Consider the following 19,436-nt stretch of genomic DNA (forward strand, 5'->3'; position numbering starts at 1 on the left):
AAGTCCGTGGTTACATACTGGGGAAGACTTTATTAAAAGCTGGGCATTTGATTCTTTTTTTCAAGTTCAGACACTTGGTTCTGTTTAAGATTATTGGATGAACATTCAGCCAAAAGTCGTGTTGATTCTGGCTTCGTGAAAGAAACATGCACCAGGAGAAGATGTCAAATAAGAATGGGTAAGACAGACCTTTAAACTAAGGTGGGGATTTGTCCTAGTGTTTGTTTTTAACATTTTTCAATATATACTTTGGAAGACAGTCTTGTTCCACATATAATTCAACAATGGCTTTGATAACACCCTGATCAACAAAATGAGGTATAAGAGACGACATTAAAAGGGAAATTCAGTAAAGGCACAGCTGGGATTTGAACCCAGAATCTCTTGTTAGCTAGGCAGGCACTTTCACCATCTATGCCACAGCACTGCTGTAAGGAAGAAGCATAGGAGTGTTATGAGTTGCATGAAGATAGGCCATCAGCCGGTGAAACACCTAGAAGTTGGATGCATACTTCCACCATTTTTCTTTTTATTGTAAACCGATGACACTTCAATACTTTTACAAAACTACTTGACCATAAATTGTCTGAACGGTAGAAAAACTGTTTAATTATGTTGTGTAAACAAAGCCACCTCCATCAGTCTCCACAGGAAAGGATTGTGGTGACTGCAGTGTACACCAGGCCACATTTCAAATACATTTATACAAAACCGCAAAAACACCCCCCCCCCATTTCTCATTAAACTCACTAGCTCCCGGTTTGAAGGCTGGTTCTCCGGTTGAAATGAAGCCTGGATTAATCAAATTTGTTGACACTAACCTCATGGAATCAGAATTTAGTTACAAATCCATATCAGTATGACTATTTCAGCTTGCATCCAAAAAACACCTGTTAATTAGGTTTCAAAGGCGTGAGAGTCTGTTAGACAGCCTATATCATGGTCCTTTGTGTTGTTTGGTCACTAAAACACTGGAAAAGAGTTTGGCTCTGTTCCTATTCACTCATCAACTCGTCGTCCAGGTTGATATCTGTGGTGTCGATATCCTCCAAGTCAAAATTGTCCAGATCCAGATCATCCAGGTCCTACAGGAGGAGAATATTTAGTTTATGTTTATGTCTACAAACAATTATGTATAATATTGCTCATTTTTGACACATGTTTAAAAAGTGCTTTACCTCCTCATGCATATCCACCTCAAGTTCCTCTGCTGGTTCGTCACGTCTGGGCCCGTCTGACGCCACGTTTGTCTCTGTGGGAGCTTCTGTTGCTGTTAAAACCAGTGACTTGGCCTGCAGGGACACAAGAGGCTCCTGGCTGTCCTCTGTCCCTTCTGTGGACTGTCCCTCTTCTCTTGGTTCTTGCGCTGGGTCTGCTTTTAATACTGCCATTGTATCATCAAGTGGGTCCATCAGTGGGCCAAGGTCAAACCCTGTAGAAGTCTCGACTTGCACAGGCGCATCGAGCACTGAGCTGCCTGTGTTTTCAAAGGAGATGAGCTCCTCCACTGCGACCACTGATGGGGCTGTTTCCAAAACCTCTTCCTTAGTAACAGCAGCTTCTGCTTCTACTGCTTCTGTATCTATGACGGGTGCTTCATCGAAAGAGATCACATCTTTTTCCTGCTCGTCACAAACAGGAGTTTCTTCAGATGCTGCAGATTCTGTTGCTTGTTCATTCGTGTTGACTGTTAATGCTGTGTTAACTGGAACATCCTGGGATGCTAAGGTTTCCAATGGTGCTTCTTCTGTTGCCATGAGGGTCTCTACTGCTGTCTCAGTGATGCATGTTTCAGAATCACTGGCGTCAATAGGAGCATCAGTCACTTGAGACATTTCCGGAACATCCTCCTCAACTGAAGATGTGACTTCCTCTGCAGGTGTGGACTGAACCATCTCTGGCTCTTTGGGGCTAGAGTCTATGATGGACTCCACCAAGATGTCTTCCTCCACAGGGACTAAAGCCTCCTCTAATGTAGTGAGGGTGTCTTCCCTTATTACTGCCACCTCTGGTTCAGGTGCAGCCACCTCTGGTTCAGGTGCAGCCACCTCAGCAGATGCAGACTCTGGTTGTTGGGGGTCATCATCCTCCTGAGTCATGGCGATAGGAAGAGGTGAAGGTGCTGATGGAATGGATTTTTCTTCTGTTGTGGAAACGGGATCAGTCGCCTCTTGTTTTACTGGAATTGGATCCTCCACTGCTGGTGCTGCTGCTTGTGGAGGTGCAGCTGCTGCTACTATGATGCTTTCCTTCACGCTTTGCACCTCTTCCTTTACATAGAACACACAAAATAACTGCTCAATTTTATAGTATCAGTATATACTAAGGCAACTCCTACATGACACAAAACATTTCAGGCAATCTGTTGAACCTGCTAGGCAAGTATGTCAAAGTAAAAAAAAAAATCTTTCCAATAGGGGGCGCTAAGGCTGAGACCAAAATGGGGACGGTATATTTCTTAAGGTCCGGACGTTTCAGAAAGATCTGATGACATGGTGCCGGGTTACAAGTTGTTTTGTTTTTCTACATGGCTTGATGTATGGATAATGTGATATTGATTAAAGGATAAATAACAGGGAAAAGTTGGGTTAATATTGTTTGACCAATCTGACATAGTTGTCTCTTTCAGTTTTTCATGCTGTACTAAACAGATTTTTCCTTAAGAGATTAAACTCAAATGATAAATGTTTAGCAGTGCTCCTGGAGGGCAGAACAAGAGTTTTCTCCCTGTCTATTTAACACTGCGCTGCTGCAGCCTCTATGTTGATCCGGCGACATTAAATTTAGACTTGATGCTGTTTCTGGGCCTGACTTCGGAAGGCTGCTTTTAGGAATGTAGTACAATTGACATAAGACTGACATTCAGAACTGTCATAAGACATCTACTATCTCATTCAGACTCTGGTGCTCACCTCTGGCCCCCTGACCTCCTCCTTGGACACAAAACCTGCAGATTCCTCCAGAACATTACGATCCTCATTCGGCTGAAAAGCAGAGGAACAGGAACAATGTCATCTCAAACAGGTATTTGATATTTTGACAGAACACTTTGATGCATTAGATAACTGTACTAATATTAATTTATATCTTTATAGTGCCTTTCAAGGGACAAAAGGACGCTTCATATATTTAAAGCTGATGTGACTTGCACCGACCATGATGAGAGGGTATTCTGCAGCAGGTCTGACCCCGACATGAGTCTCCTTCAGGTACTGCTCAGCCAGCAGGGTTTGCTGGAGGCCAGGGAACAGGTTGCTGTACTGGGTGGGGTCGGCCAGAGCATCTGCCGCTTTCTGGTTGACCTTGGACAGACTCTCCTTCCACAGACTCACCACCCTGGAGGAGCAGAAGTGTGTAGAGCTCACCACTGAGGCGTAATGTAAATATACACAGATATATTGATATTTCTTTTCAGGCGCAGCATATTTTCTTCCACTGATTTTGACCTTATAAAAACTTTCTTACAGTGTGTAGGCAAAGTTCTGGAGAATAAAATATAGATGAGTTTATGGGCATAAGCTGAACACTCAATAGAAATAATGTTACCTTGGCACATGGCTGGGAAGGTATGTTCTTGCCAGGAATGCAGCTTCTGGCAGTCGATCTGTTTTGATCAGGAGGTCCAGACATTTGTCCAATCTGGGAAAATACACAACAAAAATAAATAAATAAGAAAGCTGAAAATAATAGAAGCAGTTCAATGCTTCATTTCCTCTCAACGCTCCTCTCTGCTTTCTGAACCCACTCCTCCAACACTCACCGTCCCTGCATGAAGTAGGTGAGGAAGGCCACGTTTGTCTTGCCCTCCTTCTCGGCCCCCTCAGCCAGCTTGCCCACCATGTCGGTGTTGCCTGAGGCCGTGGCCAGAAGCAGTAATCCCCCGTAATCCTGAGCATGGTTCAGACACTCCTGGGCCAGGGTAAACTGGCACTTTGTGGTCGCCAGTTCTGCCAGCTGCTTCCATTTCTGCTCTGACTGGAACCCCCACGTGCCAAAGTACAGAGGAAACAGAAGAGAGGATTATCACCGGAGGACGAACACGAGCCTCCACAACAACACACTGTGAAGCAGCTGAAGCAGGAGATGTTGTTGCTCACTCTGTCAGACTCATGACTGACTCCATTTACAGAACATTATCCTGCAAATTATATAGCACCTGATCAAAGAAACATTCAAAATTACATTATCATACATTTCTTTAACCAATATTAGAAAGTATGTTTTAAAGTCAATATGTCGCTGTCATTCTTCAGAGCTAACCATTAACAGTGTATTCTTCTTTTTGACATTATCCTGTAACTTTGAGTGATGCTGGCAGCATGGATCTCGGTCTCTATGGCCATGGATTGTAATGGAATTCTGTGAGGACATTCATTCCTCAGGGGGTAAACCCAACAAACTATGGTCTTGTGCCATCCTGAGGCTGGCACTTGTGGTTTTGAATTCAGTGACTCAACCATCAAATATCTCAGAATGAAATGTAAGAGCTAACTTTGGTGACTCCCAAGATCTTTTTTTTATCTATCTTTAACCTGTCATAAACAGCCGTGACAGTGTGACTGGTATTGTTTCACCTTTATTGAGTCCTACTATGGTGAGAACTACCACAGAGGAGGTTGTGAGTATGCAGGCAGGTGTGTATGTGTTGAGAGTCACGGCAGTAGATAAGCTACAGAGATGAAACATTGCAGGTGTGTTGTTGAGATTGAAATGAAGTCCAAGTTTGAATGGGTATGTGAAACACAATTCTGTTCGATGCAAATTGTATACAAAGTGATTTCCAGGGCAGTTTTCTATTTGTAAGCAGATATACATGTATGTGGACTCTGACCTCCGCTTCCTGAGCCATTTGGTAGGCAGTGTCGAGCTCTCCCAGCTGCAGAGCCAGTTCAAACTTGTGTTCTGGGTCTGTGGACACAGCCAGGGCCTGCTGCCGGAAACCCTACACAACAAAAAGAAAACACGTGACAAACAATTAAACACTTTTCATTGATTCTGCTCAGTTACGCACAGTGGACATGGAAACAGTGAAGTGGCAAAATGGACGAAAAGAAGAAAATCTCACCCTGTATTATTATATTTTAAAAGAAACAAAAAAGTCTGCAGAGAGGGTTTTCTCTTTCTGGCTGCCTGATGTTTCGTAAATTATAAATTCATCCAAATCCTGACTCCATTGTCATTGATTTTCCTTTTTTCCTTTTTTTTTATATAAATATATATATATATATATATATATATACACCTAAACAATTAGTGCATATACATAGGCAGTGGTTTGTCATTGATTTCCAACAGCAAAAGTTGGGGCGCAAACATACTTGTTTCTCCAAGAAGTTGGCAACGCGGGTTCTCTGCTCCCTGGATATTGTGGGTAGAATCTTGTCGGCTGTGCTGAAGTCCCTCCTCATGACAGCAGTTTGGTATTCCAGCACAGACAGCAGCAAGGCGTAGCTGATCACGTTGAGTTCCTTGTCTCCAAGGTAGAGACGGTCGTCCTTGGGGATGTACCCGAGCAGATACATGGTCCTACAGCCGAGAAAGAACTCTGTATGAGAATATTTCCTTGTATCTCAAATCCACTGGATAAAAACGGATAGTATGGGGAAGCTGGACGACATGAGGTGATTTGAGTAGATTCAGAGCCACAGAGTAAATTAGTAAGCACTTCATGCAAGGGCCACGGCTTTAAACCTGATGGCACAGCACAGAGACAAATGTATTTTGTTATGCTGCCATACTTCATAAATAAACACTAATTTCACATTTATGAGTGCATCGCACCTGTCCATGTGAGCAATGGTGATGATCTCTCCTCCGACATAATAGTTGAGTCTGTTAACAGAGCTGGTGTACATGAAGCAGTCTCCCACCCACACTCCTGTCTTCACCACCTCTGAGATCTCCCCCAGCACCTAGTGCACCAGGAAGTAATGAGAGAGATAGAAATAAGCATTGGAAACAATAGTTTAAAACAAGAAATCACATGCAGCATCATCCCTCTGAACATTATCTGTATTCTCCAGTTAAATTTCATACATGTCAAAGTATATTACATTAAATAGTAATTTAAAAACAACCCTGATGTTGTCTTTAGCCTAGTGATATTTTCACTACTGTGAAAATCTATTGTACTATTTGTCATTTTGATTTGATTTGATTTGATTTTCTTTACCCTAGAATGGTCTCTTAATACATAAATATATTTACGGAATCGGGTCCTCTGTACGGAGGCCACAATGTTTTTTACACTAGCCCAAACTGGACAAACTTAACACCTTTTGAGTTTAAATGACAACTGAAGGCTACTACAGGTTCTCTTTCATGTTTGGAAGGGGAGGGTGAGGTGAGGGGTATTCAGCTGCAATGTGCAATTTCACAACTAGATGTCACTAAATTATACAAACTGAACCTTTAACATGCAGCAGATGAAATTTTGTTTCTGTTTTCTCATCACGTGGACTGATCGCATTCTGCATAATGAAATATTTCTCTATGTATTTCTGATCTTGTCTTTCCGGAAATATGCTACATTGAGTCTCTGACCTCAAACGCGTCCTCTACACCGTCTTCGGTCATTGCTTCTTTTGATTCCAGGGCTGCTGATACTTTCTCTGGCAGATAGCGGAGCACAAAGAAAGACTCATTTGTGGCGATACACACCAGCTCTCCAGAGTCAGACCAGAAAATCTAAAGACAGGAGGACAAAACAGATTGTCAGAGCATGAAGCAACAGTCGGAGTAGCAGAGATGGTAACAGCCGTAAGAGTGTGACTCACATGTTTGGGTTGGATTTCGATTCGGCGGACTAGGTCAGCGGTCTCCCAGTCGTAGAAGGCCAGACCGTTGTTTGACCTCACTCCTAGTAAGAAACCACCAAATATTCCTGTGGAAACAGATGGGCACTATGCATTACACACACACAGACAGTACACACTTTGTATGCACCCAAAGAAAATGGAGCTCACCTTCAGATCCAAAGTCTGGTTTAAAGGCCTTCTTCTCTTTAAAGTTCTTAAAGATTTTGACCATATTGTTTCCTTCTCTTGTGGCATACCTGCAAATATAATGCACATGTTGAATGAAGCTTGCTACATCAGAGAACAGAATTAATACAAATATTGTATGGTTAGGACAGGTTGACTTTGTGATGCATACAAATCAATTTCCCTTTCATCCAAGCAGACACCTTGCTCGGCTATCATAGCACACCAGCATAGACCCAGTTCATTGTGTGAAGGCAGCTCCATTATTATCTCAGTGTTCCCACTTGTGCCGGTATACACACACAGGTACATGCATGCGCTTTTATTACAAAATGTCAAAGTATTCCTGTGTGGTATCTGGGACTTACTGTGAGGAGTCGTGCGCCCAGACAAACTCTTGAGCTGAGCCAAAGCTCTTGTTTCTCAGGGCCACAGCAGTGTAGATGATGTACTCTCCATCTCCACACACCACCACAAACCTGCACATACACAAAGACACAACTAAATTAGATATAAATATAAAGTTTACCTACTGTAAAGTCCAATTTTGGACTTTGCTCTGTTAGGGATCAGGGAGAAAATGTCCATGCCATGATTCATTTTTTACTCCAAATTATATAAATACAGTTTTCCTTACAGACCAAAACAGCATATAGATAAGGATTATATATAATTGTTTTATAGTGTTCACAATAAGTACAAAAATATTGTGTCAAAAAGAAACTTATAATATCGTCAATGACAAATGTTCTAATACCCAATCAACATCCATTTCAATCAGTGTTCTTTATTTAGTGACGTATGAGTGCCTACTGTGTGAGAGGCAACTCAACACAAACCAACAACCCAGGGTGTCTCACCTCCCGTTGGGGCTGTGCTGGATAGTCTGGGGGTAGATCTCACAGCTGCCCATGTCTTTGACACCCAGCATCAGCCTCTCTCCATCTTTGAACTCAGCTTCTCCCATGGCCTTCAGGTTGGCCTGCTGCACTTCGGAATGGCGCGCCCACATGATCTTCCCGCTGGAGTCCATCGACATGGCCGGCTCCTCCCGACCCATCTGAGACAGAGTGGGAACCAGAGGATGAGGTGCAAGCGTAAGATAAAACAAGAAGAACATGATATCAAGGAATGCAATGACTAGGTGGGCAATTTTTTAATAACACAGGTCAAAACATTCCTTCAGGCTTACACAATACAATCTGCTGTATCATCTACTCCAGTGGAGGTTACATTGTCTGCCAATAGCGGGAGGATAGAGAGGTCTGGTCCTCTATTTCCTCTGGAGATTTGTGGGTATTAACAACCTGAGGAGCTATTTATACAGTTTGAAATGAAATGCTACAGTTCTATTTTATGTAAAAGAAATTAAGAAATTTGTAAGAAATGTTGACATTATTTTCTAGGTAAGTGTTTCCGAGCTGCAGAGACAGAGAAGAGGCCCCCAAGTGCCCATTAAAAGAACCTGAACTGGTAGGAGGGAGAATCTGGGATACTAAGTGCATTGTTGTAAACCTGCCTGTTCTCTTGTCCTGGGGTAAATCCATGGAGCCATTTCAGAATTATCCCTTGTCATTCATGAGTCCTCCTTAAACAGTTCTACAAAATACCGTCACTTTTGTGATGGAAGTTGTGTGCAGTGCTTTTTATAGTCTTTTTATAGTCTTTGGTGCAAAATATTAGAAAACTGTGTGTTCATCCTACCGGTTTATCTATAGTGAAGATTTTATAGTCAATGCTTTTCAGAAATTGAAGCAGAATTTTCGAATAATACATATGCCAGGCGCCCTTAATTGTAAGGGATACCGACCTCTGTCTGGGAGACTGACACACTATATACAAGACCCCAGAACAGTTTACCTTGATGATGATGCTGCCTTCATCATAACCAATTGCCACACTGTTGGAGCCAAGCTGACCAGAGATACACCACACCCTCTCCATGCCATAGTTGAGTGTGTTCTCGAGTCGGTAGGTGTTGGAGTGCCACACTCGAACAGTACCTAAGAAAACACAGGGCTCACAATGAACAATGTTGCTGCACAGCATGAGGGCTGTAGTTGTGTATTTGTGTACGTGTGCGTTTGTGTGCGTGTGGTTTTAACAACTCACCATCCTCAGAGCCTGTGAGGATGATTGGCAGCCCAGGGTGGAAGCTGACACAAGTCACATTCTGGGCGTGACCCTCCAGAGTCTGGACACAGGTTTTGTTCTGGAAGATAAAGGAACACACACTCATCACATGTCTGACAATACTGTGCTGTGCTTTTTTTACATCTAAACTGCTAATGTATGTATGTTATCAGTATATAACAACAAATATGCATTAAATTATATATGTGCTCATGTTATCTGCACTGAGGTGTTAGTAGGTAAGGGTTTCTTTCAGATTTCAAATGCATCCTTAACAAATATGACACTATACTTGACTTTTTTTATTATTTTCAGCTATTGCATTATGCTTCTTTTATCCTTTTCCTTTGCCATTAATTGAGAATGATGTTGTAATATTGTATCCGTTGTCCTTGATTTTAGATTTTGTAATATATGATTTCCTGTTATTGATTTTAAATGCTTTTACATTATTTTGCAGATTTTTTTAAACCTTTTTATTTCTCCTCTTTATAACGCCTGTTTTAAATGGTGCTGTACAAATAGTTATTATTATTATTATAATCATTATTTCCACCGCCACCACTCCTACTGCTCATACATATACAGTATATACAATATATGAAAACCATAAGAGGTTCACTGGAAGATCCAAACATACTCAGTTCTGGAATCAGTCACTTAATATGAAAGACAGCAGACTCACGGGAAAATTTTTTATCTGGGCTAAACAAATCATCGGCTCGTGATTGAAAATTGAGAGCATTTTCTTCTACGACTCGGAATAATAATACAGTATGTTGAGTAATCCTTAACTGCAAATGTGTAGTATTATATTATATTAGTAAAAGTTTTTTTTATTTCTAAAAATCAGAGGTCGATTATATGCACTTCTCACATCTGGTATTGTAATACTTAATGTTGAAACTGGACCGTTTATCAGTCTCGAAAAAGAATAGTGGATTTTTTTGAATGTGCTTAAAAAATGATAAAGCAAATATGTTACTTTTTGTTTATTGATCTTTTCTTTTAATCAGAGATACTTCAATAGTGGGGTAGTAGGATAAATATAGACTGTGTGGATAATGCACAAATGCAGAAGGGCTGTTATTCTCATAACACGTTTAAATTGTGGTCTTCTGGACTTTTCCATATATTTTCCATATATAAATCATTTAGAAAAGCATATAGCATATAGAAAATATGATATTTTAAATAATAGTATTTTTTGTATATCTGTTACTAGAAGATGGATATTTTCTAACATGGCAGAGGAATAAACACTATAGCTACTATATTTAAAAACACAGAGAAGCAAAGTGTTATCCTGCTACAGAATACTGAGCAAAAGAAAATAAATCCCAGTGTGTGTGTGTGTGTGTGTGTGTGTGTGTGTACCTGATAATCCCAGATCTTGACAAGGCAATCATCCGCCCCAGATATGAGGTAGGGTTTGTCTCCTCCACTGTAGTAGTCAATACAGTTCACTCCCTTCTCGTGGCCCTCCAGAGTGAAGTTAGGAGTTCGGGAGCCCAGCTGCCACACCTACAACACGCAGAGTGGAAAACATGCTGAAAGTAAGTTGCATGGGTGTGTGCATGGGTGTGTGCGTGGGTGTATGCGTGGGTGTGTGTGTGTGTGTGTTTCAGTGAGCCAGCAAGGATGGGGGAAGCATTTAACCAGTTATCGAGTTATTTAAGGGTGTTTGATGAAGCACTTATCAAGCAGTTATCTGTAAACAGTGTAAGAAAACAAGATGTTGGTGGAGAAGGTGTCAGTGTTTCACACAACTGGTTCCACATGTCGCTGCCCAGTGCCCATCCCTGTTTTTTTCATGTTGTCACTTTGACATTCATTCAAACAGGAAGAACGACACTTCCCTGAGTTTGTGACCTGCAGCAGGTTTAATTTGTGTGTGTGTGTGTGTGTGTGTGTGTGTGTGTGTTTGTGTGTGTGTGTGCACGCATACCTTGATGGTTCTGTCCAGAGAGGCACTGGCAAACTGGTTGTTGTCTTTGGGGTTGATGACAATCTGCATGACATAGTGAGTGTGGCCCTCAAACACCTGACTACAGGCCCACTTTCTGTCCCAGTCCCACAGCTTGATCAACATGTCATCTGAAAACACATTAAACAAGACAATGAGTGTGTGTTGCTGATTATACTGCACCCCCCAATCCCATAAATAAAATGAAATACAAAGTTTACATGGGCTGTGAATGCAAACGTATTTGTGTTGAAGCGAGTGCGTGCACGTCTTTCCTACCGCTGCTGGTGAGGATGAAGGGCTGTGTTGGGTGGACAGCGATGCAGCGGATGTAGTCAGCGTGGGCCTCGAACATGTGAACCCTCTCCAGTGTGTTATAATTGAACACACGGATCTGCATGTCGTCCTGTAGAGGCACAAAGAGAATCACTGACATATCTGCCCATAAACACAAGAGGGTGGTCACTGTCTCCGAAGAGGAGAGGCAGCAGAGCAGCTTGATCTCCCGACGCACAAGAACAACACACTGAGTCAATGTGGAACCACCGCAGCACTGCACTAACTCCATGCCCCGATCCCTCTGGGACAGTTTAGCTTCATTTCTGGATAATGGGAGGAAGTGGAGACGTGTCTTCCATTTGTATTTTCTATGGAAGAAGCCAGTCCAGCCCATCACAACGGTTATGTTGCACATGCTTAAGTTTTACCATGACAAGATGTGTTATTACTTGTAGAAACAATGGACACAGGATTCCAAATAGCAAAAGGATACAAGAAACTGGGTGGATTTTGACCTTGAATTGCATTTAAATTAGTAAATTCCCATCTTTCAAAACGCATCCCCATATTAAACCTGCTGAGTATTCTGATAGGAAAATATAAAACACCTGGATCAAACTGACTTGAGACACTAGAAAGAGATGGAAATGTATTTCTTCATTTAGACTAACTGCTATGTCAGATTTCTTTTGAGTTTACATAAGCTGCTTTCAGACACGCACTGCAGTCTGGATATCTCCCTGTAATTGTCCAGAGGGGACTGTTGGTGAGAATACAACTGTTGGAGTCAGTTATCCAGATATTGGGTAATGTCTGAGTGTACCCATGTGAAAATAGTTGAGTGGGTGCGTTGATTTTTTTACAAACAACAAAGGCAAAACTGGATGAATTCAAATATCTCAGGATGAATAAGAGGAGCCATTTGAGCTTTGAGAGCTTTTGGTGAAAACGGACCTCACTCATGTCAATGTGTTGAAAACATAAACACGCAATCTCGCCAGTGGAATTTACACGTGATCCGGCCTCCTGCAGGCTCAACCCAGATGCCACTACACGCCTGAAAGTTCTGGGAATTTTCCCGTTGTTGTGAACGCATCGGACCCAGATTATCTCCGGCTGCATTCTTCATATGGGAAAAACAAACTCTGAAAAAGGTGTCTGCACTGAGAAGAAAGCTGGAGTAAGTGAATGTTGGTGCTCCAGTGAAGTTAGAATACTTACTGATCCAGCAATGACCCAGTGCTTCCTGGCTACAAACCTGGCCACTCGGACCGGCAGATCACACAGCTCGAAGGTTTTCACCATCGTCTACACACACAAGTCAAAAATATACAACGGTCAACATTATACAGGCTGTAATACAGTGTATCATCACAGGCATGGTTGTGAACAAGTTGAAGTGATTGTGTGCGAATGAATGATTTGATAAGGGATCAATGAAAGTGATTGAGTGGGCAGGTCAATGTGTGACTGAGAGAGGGGACGCCGACCTGTGATTCATGGTTCCAGACCACCACAGCACCGCTGTAGAGGCTGACCACCATCCACGGCTCTGTGGGGTGCAGGTCCACGCTCTTCACCCGGTCGGATCGGGCCGTCAGCCTCCGCTTGATGTCCAGTCGCAGAGGCTGAGGGGCAGAGAGAGAGGGAGAGAATGAAAGGAGAGAAAGAATAGGGGGCATGAGCCGAGACAAGATGGTGAGAACACAATGAGCAGTTTCATGAATTTGTTTATAAATAATGCTTTTAATGCTTAATGTTTTGTTGGCTGTTAACATTTAAAAAAAAAACATTGTAGGCTGCTCCATTGCTTCAGGGGGCAGTTATGGAGGGGGCGTATCTGTGGAGACTTCTCATGCCACAACTCATATGCATGCCTGCTCCAGAATGACTGTCCTCTCAATCATGTCTGGGTAATTCATTCATTCACTGTTATGGGTTACATGTTCAGCATATCATTCACCATATAGCCTACATTTAATCTATATATCTGTCTATCTGACTGACTGACTGTCTATCTGACGACTGTCTGTCTATCTGACGACTGTCTATCTGACTGACTGACTGTCTGACTATCTATCTGTCTATCTATCTGCCTGTCTATCTGACTGTCGGTCTGTCTAAATGAAAACTTTGTCTGACTATGTGAAACAAAGTGCTGGTGCAGTTTTACCTTGCTACAGCTGTTGGATGTGTTGCATGTGCTTGACTACTGTACGGTGTGCACGGTGTTTACATAATGAATGGAGTTGATCGAAAGAAGTTACTTTGCGTCGAAGTAAAAACAAACAAGCAGAGGAAGTTGTGCTGGAGTATTCGACTTGTTACCATGTTTCCACGTCGCTGGGTCTCTGCGGGTCAGTCCTGTAGGAAGAGTCCGGTCTCACTGCTGCCCTCGACGGGCTCCTTCACCGGATCTCAGCGGGGCAAGTTTCACAACCAAGAGGACTACTGTGGAAGCACGGCCACTTCCGGTGCGGGGTTTCAAAATAAATCCCATAGGGCGCCGAACAGAAAACTAATGACAAACACGCCAAAGGATTGGGAATGAAGAATCATTGTAATCTAATCCAGATCCATCGATCCATCCCATTGACTGTATATCCATCTATGTACCCATCCCTATACTTCATGGGTTGCAGGGGTTGAAACCAAATATCCACTTTTCTTAAATTAATATTCGAAAGTTGTTTCCTGAAGATCACCAGCAGTTGGCGCTCGTTCTTCAAAATCCGATGGATTGAAAGACGCACACACATTTCTCTATTTAATTGTTATTGGTGATGGACGGCTACACTGTTGCACCACGTGTATCAACCATATATATCATCTGTAAGTGATGATGTCATTGCTCTCCCAAAGCTGTTGGTGACTTTCTGGCAAGTCGCACTGCTGTTCACAATTGCAAATGGCCATTTGAGGTTTTATGGCTTATTTTTATTTTGAAGACACAATTAGTCATTTCCGGTTTGCACATCCCTGTCACTGTGTGGACTTGACTCGTCTCAATTTGGCTACGTGGATGTTCGTGCTCTTCCTGTGCGAGCTGCAGAGAAGCAGGACATGCTGTACCTGAGGAAAAAAAAGAGAGCGACGTCACAAGTCAAACAAACCAGCGCGTGTACTCTTGTGTCTTGTTGAAGAAAGTGTCTTGGATTGATTTTTGTTGTTGTGTTGTTGTCTCAAGCTGCTCTTCCTGAGAGTTTCAGTTCAAACTCTAATGTCTCAGTGCGCTCATAACAAAGGCCCAGCAGTCCTCATGAAACCACATTTACATTCCACATTGTTATTTGGTTCTGCACCATATTTCACACATTCGTAAAATGTTAGTCCTGCGAACCAGGAGTTACTGTCTGAGGAAGCAGTGGAAACGATGAAATATCTCAAATAGTTGAAGAAAGTAAAAACCAAAATCCTGGATCCACCTCCTGATCTGGATCTGCACCCACATTAAATGGATATTTGTGGAGTATTTTTTGCCTAAACCGGCCGACTATCAATCAAACAAACTTTTAAAGTGTGACGATAATAAGACACAAGAACAAAAGTACAACAAAGTGTTCACAGCCCGTCAAGGTGTATTTAAGCTGTTAAACACGCAGCAACCTTGGCCTCTTTCATGATAATCCAACCTGCACTATCAGCATGTGAGTAGTTGTCTGAAACCCTCGCCTCTGTGCTGCCTCCTAGTGGATGCATTCTTAATTGAATTTAAATGGACTGGCGGGGCCTTATCAAAAGTATGGATTCTAATGATTTATGCCACATCGCCAGCGACAGCCAGTGGCCACAGTCATGTTTTCGAGTTAGTCCATCTGACCAATCCATCCATCCATCTGTCCATGCATCCATCCGAGCACAATTTGAGGGGGTCCTTGCACGTTTGACACAAATATTGACTTAGACCCTCAGATTAACTGATCTCAGTAGCCAGAGGTCAAAAGTCAAGGTCACGTTGGCCTCGCAAAATATATGTTTAGGCTTTTTTTAAGATCAGCCGGAGGGTATGTCTTTAAATCTGGTACCTTATATGAATCTGAAAACTGTTCTGGTTGGAGGAGGCACACAACCAAACAGCAGTATATATTTTGATGCAGTGCTTCAACAGGAGCCTCTCTAACTAATATTCAAGTCATAATTTTCAGACAAGAGGAAACGATTTTTTCTTTCTTTCTTTATTTCTTTTAAAAGTGGACAGTTAAATAAAGCAGAGTGGTGTTACATGAGTTTATGCCACATTTCCATTATAAATAGACAGCAACGTGCAGCACATGAAAGACAGTTGTGAGCAGATGAAGAGCTTTGTAGTTTCCATGTTATTGCGTCTTCTTAAACACTTGCAGACAGACCTTGTCGAGCACAGTGATTTCCTGAGGAAGAAGACACAGACCTTTAGACCCAATATGATGCAACTAATTGTTATATAATCGCGTTGGGCTTAGGGATTATGGTTCAGATTGTGATTCATTAACTTGTATTACTATTATCACCCAAAGATATGAGACAAATCAGAGTGCTTTAATAGAGGGTTGGGAAAGATTTCATCAAGCAGGTGAAAGTTATTGGTGTTACACTTAGGAACGCTTCATTTCTGACAATTGTGTAAAGAAACATTTTCCATCTCTGTGTCAGTTCTTTAACCAACGTGTCACACTCTCTCTCTTTCTCACCAGGTACAGCATGTCTCCCTCGATCCACTGTTTCCAGCCACGATTCTCCTTCTCCCCCTTTTGGACGCACACCAGCTTGTCCCCATCCCAGGTAACCAGTGTCTGTAGCAATCACCACACAAACACACAAACAATGGTCAGGACTTCTATGCTCACCGCCCTGGCAGGTCTATGGTAACAATCATACAGATAACAATTAGACATATGGGTAAAAAACAAAGAAGTACATGAAGGGACAGAAACAAAGGCATAAACAACATGGATGATTAGTAAAAACAAAAAATAAAGGTGTACTTATACATACAATTCATACATACACACAATTAGTGTTATTAAACAGAGTAAAATAAATACAACCAATAGAATCAGAACATCAATGTTACAGCTGAACCGCTACTCCATGATGACTTTGTGATCCTTGTATCGTTCTACAGAACTGGAATGTAAAAAACACAGAGAGCATCCCCACCATGACTTTTCGGTTGTCCAGGCCCTTTGTCTGCTCCTCGAACTCCTCCCCTATGGTGAAGTTGACCTCGTAGTTCCTGAAGGTGCTCAGCGTATTGGTTTCAAACTTGTCTCCGTTCTGGACGATCACTTTTGTCTGGTGCAGGTGGGAGGCGATCTTTCTGGTGGCAAAGTCGATGTCTGCGTGCACACAGCCAGAGTGGGATGCAAGTCAGTGGGAGCGCTGTGGACCAGTCAGCCACTTTGATCCCTGCTTTTATGAAGCTATAGGTCATTTTCTTGAATCCTCATGTCCACAGGCAAAAACACACGTCCACACACACACACACCAAACACAACAGTCCACTCATTATTATGATTCCTGTCCGACTGCTCCTCTCCAATGTCTCATCTACACTTTAAAAGTGTCCTTCCTCCGAGTCAGAACGGGCCCTAAAGCGTTTCTCGCCCGGCTCAGCACTGGGGCCGTGCCAAAGAGATCATCCTCCCTGGCCGTTTGGATATTCACATCCCATTTGCCCTGAAGTGAAAATTCATTTTAATTTTCTCGCCACCATTTTTACAGATGTGGCCCCTATATTTACTCACTAAATAACATTTTCATAAGGACCATCATTTTGCCTTCCGCCCTCATGGAAATGAGGTTGAGGCATTCAGGATCTCACAGATTTTGTGAGAGCCGAGTGCAGGGTTGTTTTATGAATTGCAGATAGGGTCATGAATAATAAAAGTGTTTCTGGGGCCTGATTATCAACGCGCCGAATGGAAGAGAAGACAAGTTGTGTGCTGGATTCTTTTTTTCAAAAGTGACGACCCTGGTCCGCTGCCTAATCTGGGTCGGAATCTGTCTTCCCTTCTCCGCAAATTAAGAGGATGAAAATGCAGAAAGGAAGTGAATCAATATTTATTTGCCGTGATAACGGACGGCAGCCGCTCACAGACTGAGGTTAACTTGGCCTGACAGCGGCTCAATGAGGAAATGAAGCAGTCCCAAGGCATTCCTGAGACTTTCCTCCCTCCCTCTCTCTCTGTCTCTCTCTCTGTCTGCCTGTCTGTCTCTCTCTCCGTCTGTCTGTCTGTCTATCTTCCTCTCTCTCTGTCTCTGCCTCAGTCTCTCTGCTTCATTCATACTGCTGCTCTCTCACTCTTTCAAACACGCTCATTCCAGATTTTCAGTTCAGGTCTTCCCCACTGCTTGGATGCATCTTTTAAATGTACTCTCCTAATTGATTCCTGATTTGAATGGGGCTAACAAGGCTCATTCTCCCTGTCTATGAAGTAATAACGATTTCTGTCAGGCAGAAAATTATGGCAGCTCACCAATGGCCTTCATGATGTCCTCAAAGTTCTCATTTTTCAGCATCTCCCAGCGTCCATTAAAGTCTGCAGGCATTTTGTGTGTGAGTGGAGGTAGAGGTTAGCCTTTAGGTTCTGCTTGAGGCACTGACAGAGACAGTGCAAGGGCTCAACCCTTTATATAAAGCATGCGCGTGTGTGTGCGTGTGTGTGTGTGCGGACCACAGGACAGGGTCCACTTGATAATTCCCTCAGCACAGTGTGTGCATGTTTCTTTTTGATGTTAAGTGAAGTACTTACATTATGATCGTTGTGAACTGACTCCTCCACCATTGGACCGATTAGCTGCACTCATGTGCCGTCTCTACTCATGTTTCTGCGTCTGCTTATCAAGTGAGTGCACATAGACTCGGATGCACTTAGAGGGTCTGGTGTTTTTTTTATTTCAGTAGGCATTTCCTCAGCTTCATTAATTACTCATTCCAATGCACTAAAATGGAGGAGAGATGGAGAGAAGAGTGCAGGTTACCTCCCTCATTCATGTCTTCCTCTCTGGGCTTATGATAGACACATAGCTCTCTAATTTGTTGACTCAAAACTAACTTCTCTTTAGTGTCCCACACACGTTTCTGACGTCCAATAAGACACCTAACCTTGAATCAGCAGGAGCTACTTCATCGGCAGGAGTGTGAGCGTGTTTGAATATTGGAGTGGCTCCGTGTTGGTTTATGCAAAGTCTCCTTGGTTTGTATAGAGGTTATAGTCTTACCACCAGACCGAAAGTCAAATGTGCGACCGATCTTGAAATGTCTTCCTTTCTTTATCTGAACTGTCAACAGAGACTGTTTCTTATCAGCGGACATGCGCAGTGCAGTTTGCTCTTGGAATTGTCTTTCCGAGGAGATGAAGTACTCTCAAAGAGCATGAAGTTTAAAGAAATGCTCTGATCCTATAAACTTATCAGGCCGATCCACACTGTGACGTCAATTAGATCTTGTGGTGATGTGGCTGCATGTGGTGGGTCAAAGGTGAGGCAGGTGGCCTGTGTCATGATTTATCGGGGCTGATAAGGGGCCATTAACTGAACTAACGCTCTTGTTTTAATCACAGGCAGATGAAAGGCCTTGTCTCTGTGTCGTGTTTTCCACCTGTAACGATAATGGCCAGTATTATCTGATATCTTATCTGTTTTTCCCCTAACACACAGAAAAAAGCATTGAAGGGGCCATGTGTTCCCAGGTGTGTGTGCTGTATATTCTTAAAGCTAACTCATCTGTTTTGTATTTCCTTCCAGGGAAAGGCTCTTCCACCCACGACCTGAATATTACCTTGAAGTCACCTTCTGACTTCATTGTGACATCATGATGGCGTCATTCCTACCATATGTGTCTATAGAATTAAAGGAGACAGACAAACCTGGAGACATGCATCTTTTAACTATTTATTTCTGATATCTGATGGGAAATCACTTTGTGATCAATAAAACTTTCAGCTTGTCGAGATATCTCGGAAAATCCGATATTTAAATACCCTCCAAAGAGATATCGCTACCAAGGTAGCACCAGCAAGTCCATGCATTGTTGAGTTACTTTGAGAAAACAATACCCTGCTTGTGCAATTGTGCTGGTGCAACCCCCTAAT

The 19,436-nt window shown here is 42.5% G+C and overlaps 2 protein-coding genes across 2 annotated transcripts; both read right to left on the reverse strand.

Moving 5' to 3' along the window:
• Positions 1-10: 10 nt before the first annotated feature.
• LOC133951519 (coatomer subunit beta'-like) lies at positions 11-13,799 on the reverse strand. Its single transcript, XM_062385508.1, has 22 exons — positions 13,690-13,799; positions 12,852-12,989; positions 12,583-12,669; positions 11,362-11,488; positions 11,065-11,213; positions 10,494-10,640; positions 9,096-9,195; positions 8,844-8,986; positions 7,844-8,043; positions 7,352-7,462; positions 6,966-7,054; positions 6,777-6,883; positions 6,544-6,687; positions 5,782-5,912; positions 5,319-5,526; positions 4,832-4,942; positions 3,761-3,975; positions 3,547-3,639; positions 3,156-3,336; positions 2,913-2,984; positions 1,179-2,270; positions 11-1,085 (listed from the first exon to the last, which is right to left on the reverse strand). Exons 1-22 carry the CDS (start codon positions 13,690-13,692, stop codon positions 996-998), a joined length of 3,738 nt encoding a protein of 1,245 aa, XP_062241492.1. The 5' UTR covers positions 13,693-13,799; the 3' UTR covers positions 11-995.
• Positions 13,800-15,540: 1,741 nt separating this feature from the next.
• On the reverse strand, positions 15,541-17,947 carry LOC133951978 (retinol-binding protein 2-like). Its single transcript, XM_062386247.1, has 4 exons — positions 17,820-17,947; positions 16,501-16,679; positions 16,032-16,133; positions 15,541-15,731 (listed from the first exon to the last, which is right to left on the reverse strand). Exons 1-4 carry the CDS (start codon positions 17,890-17,892, stop codon positions 15,678-15,680), a joined length of 408 nt encoding a protein of 135 aa, XP_062242231.1. The 5' UTR covers positions 17,893-17,947; the 3' UTR covers positions 15,541-15,677.
• Between the last annotated feature and the right edge of the window lie 1,489 nt (positions 17,948-19,436).

Source organism: Platichthys flesus, chromosome 4, assembly GCF_949316205.1.
Source record: "Platichthys flesus chromosome 4, fPlaFle2.1, whole genome shotgun sequence".
Lineage (NCBI taxonomy): Eukaryota > Metazoa > Chordata > Actinopteri > Pleuronectiformes > Pleuronectidae > Platichthys > Platichthys flesus.

What these genes read in the sequence shown, in the direction of transcription:
- LOC133951519 (XM_062385508.1), bottom strand. An exon ending in AAGGCAGCATCATCATCAAG is followed by an intron (nt 8,044 to 8,843) that starts GTAAACTGTTCT and finishes ACTCTGTCTCAG; the next exon opens with ATGGGTCGGGAGGAGCCGGC. An exon ending in TCGAAATCCAACCCAAACAT is followed by an intron (nt 6,688 to 6,776) that starts GTGAGTCACACT and finishes TCCTGTCTTTAG; the next exon opens with ATTTTCTGGTCTGACTCTGG.
- LOC133951978 (XM_062386247.1), bottom strand. Translation starts at nt 17,892, where the DNA reads ATGCCTGCAGACTTTAATGGACGCTGGGAGATGCTGAAAAATGAGAAC. An exon ending in GGACATCATGAAGGCCATTG is followed by an intron (nt 16,680 to 17,819) that starts GTGAGCTGCCAT and finishes GTGTGCACGCAG; the next exon opens with ACATCGACTTTGCCACCAGA. An exon ending in TGGACAACCGAAAAGTCATG is followed by an intron (nt 16,134 to 16,500) that starts GTGGGGATGCTC and finishes TGATTGCTACAG; the next exon opens with ACACTGGTTACCTGGGATGG.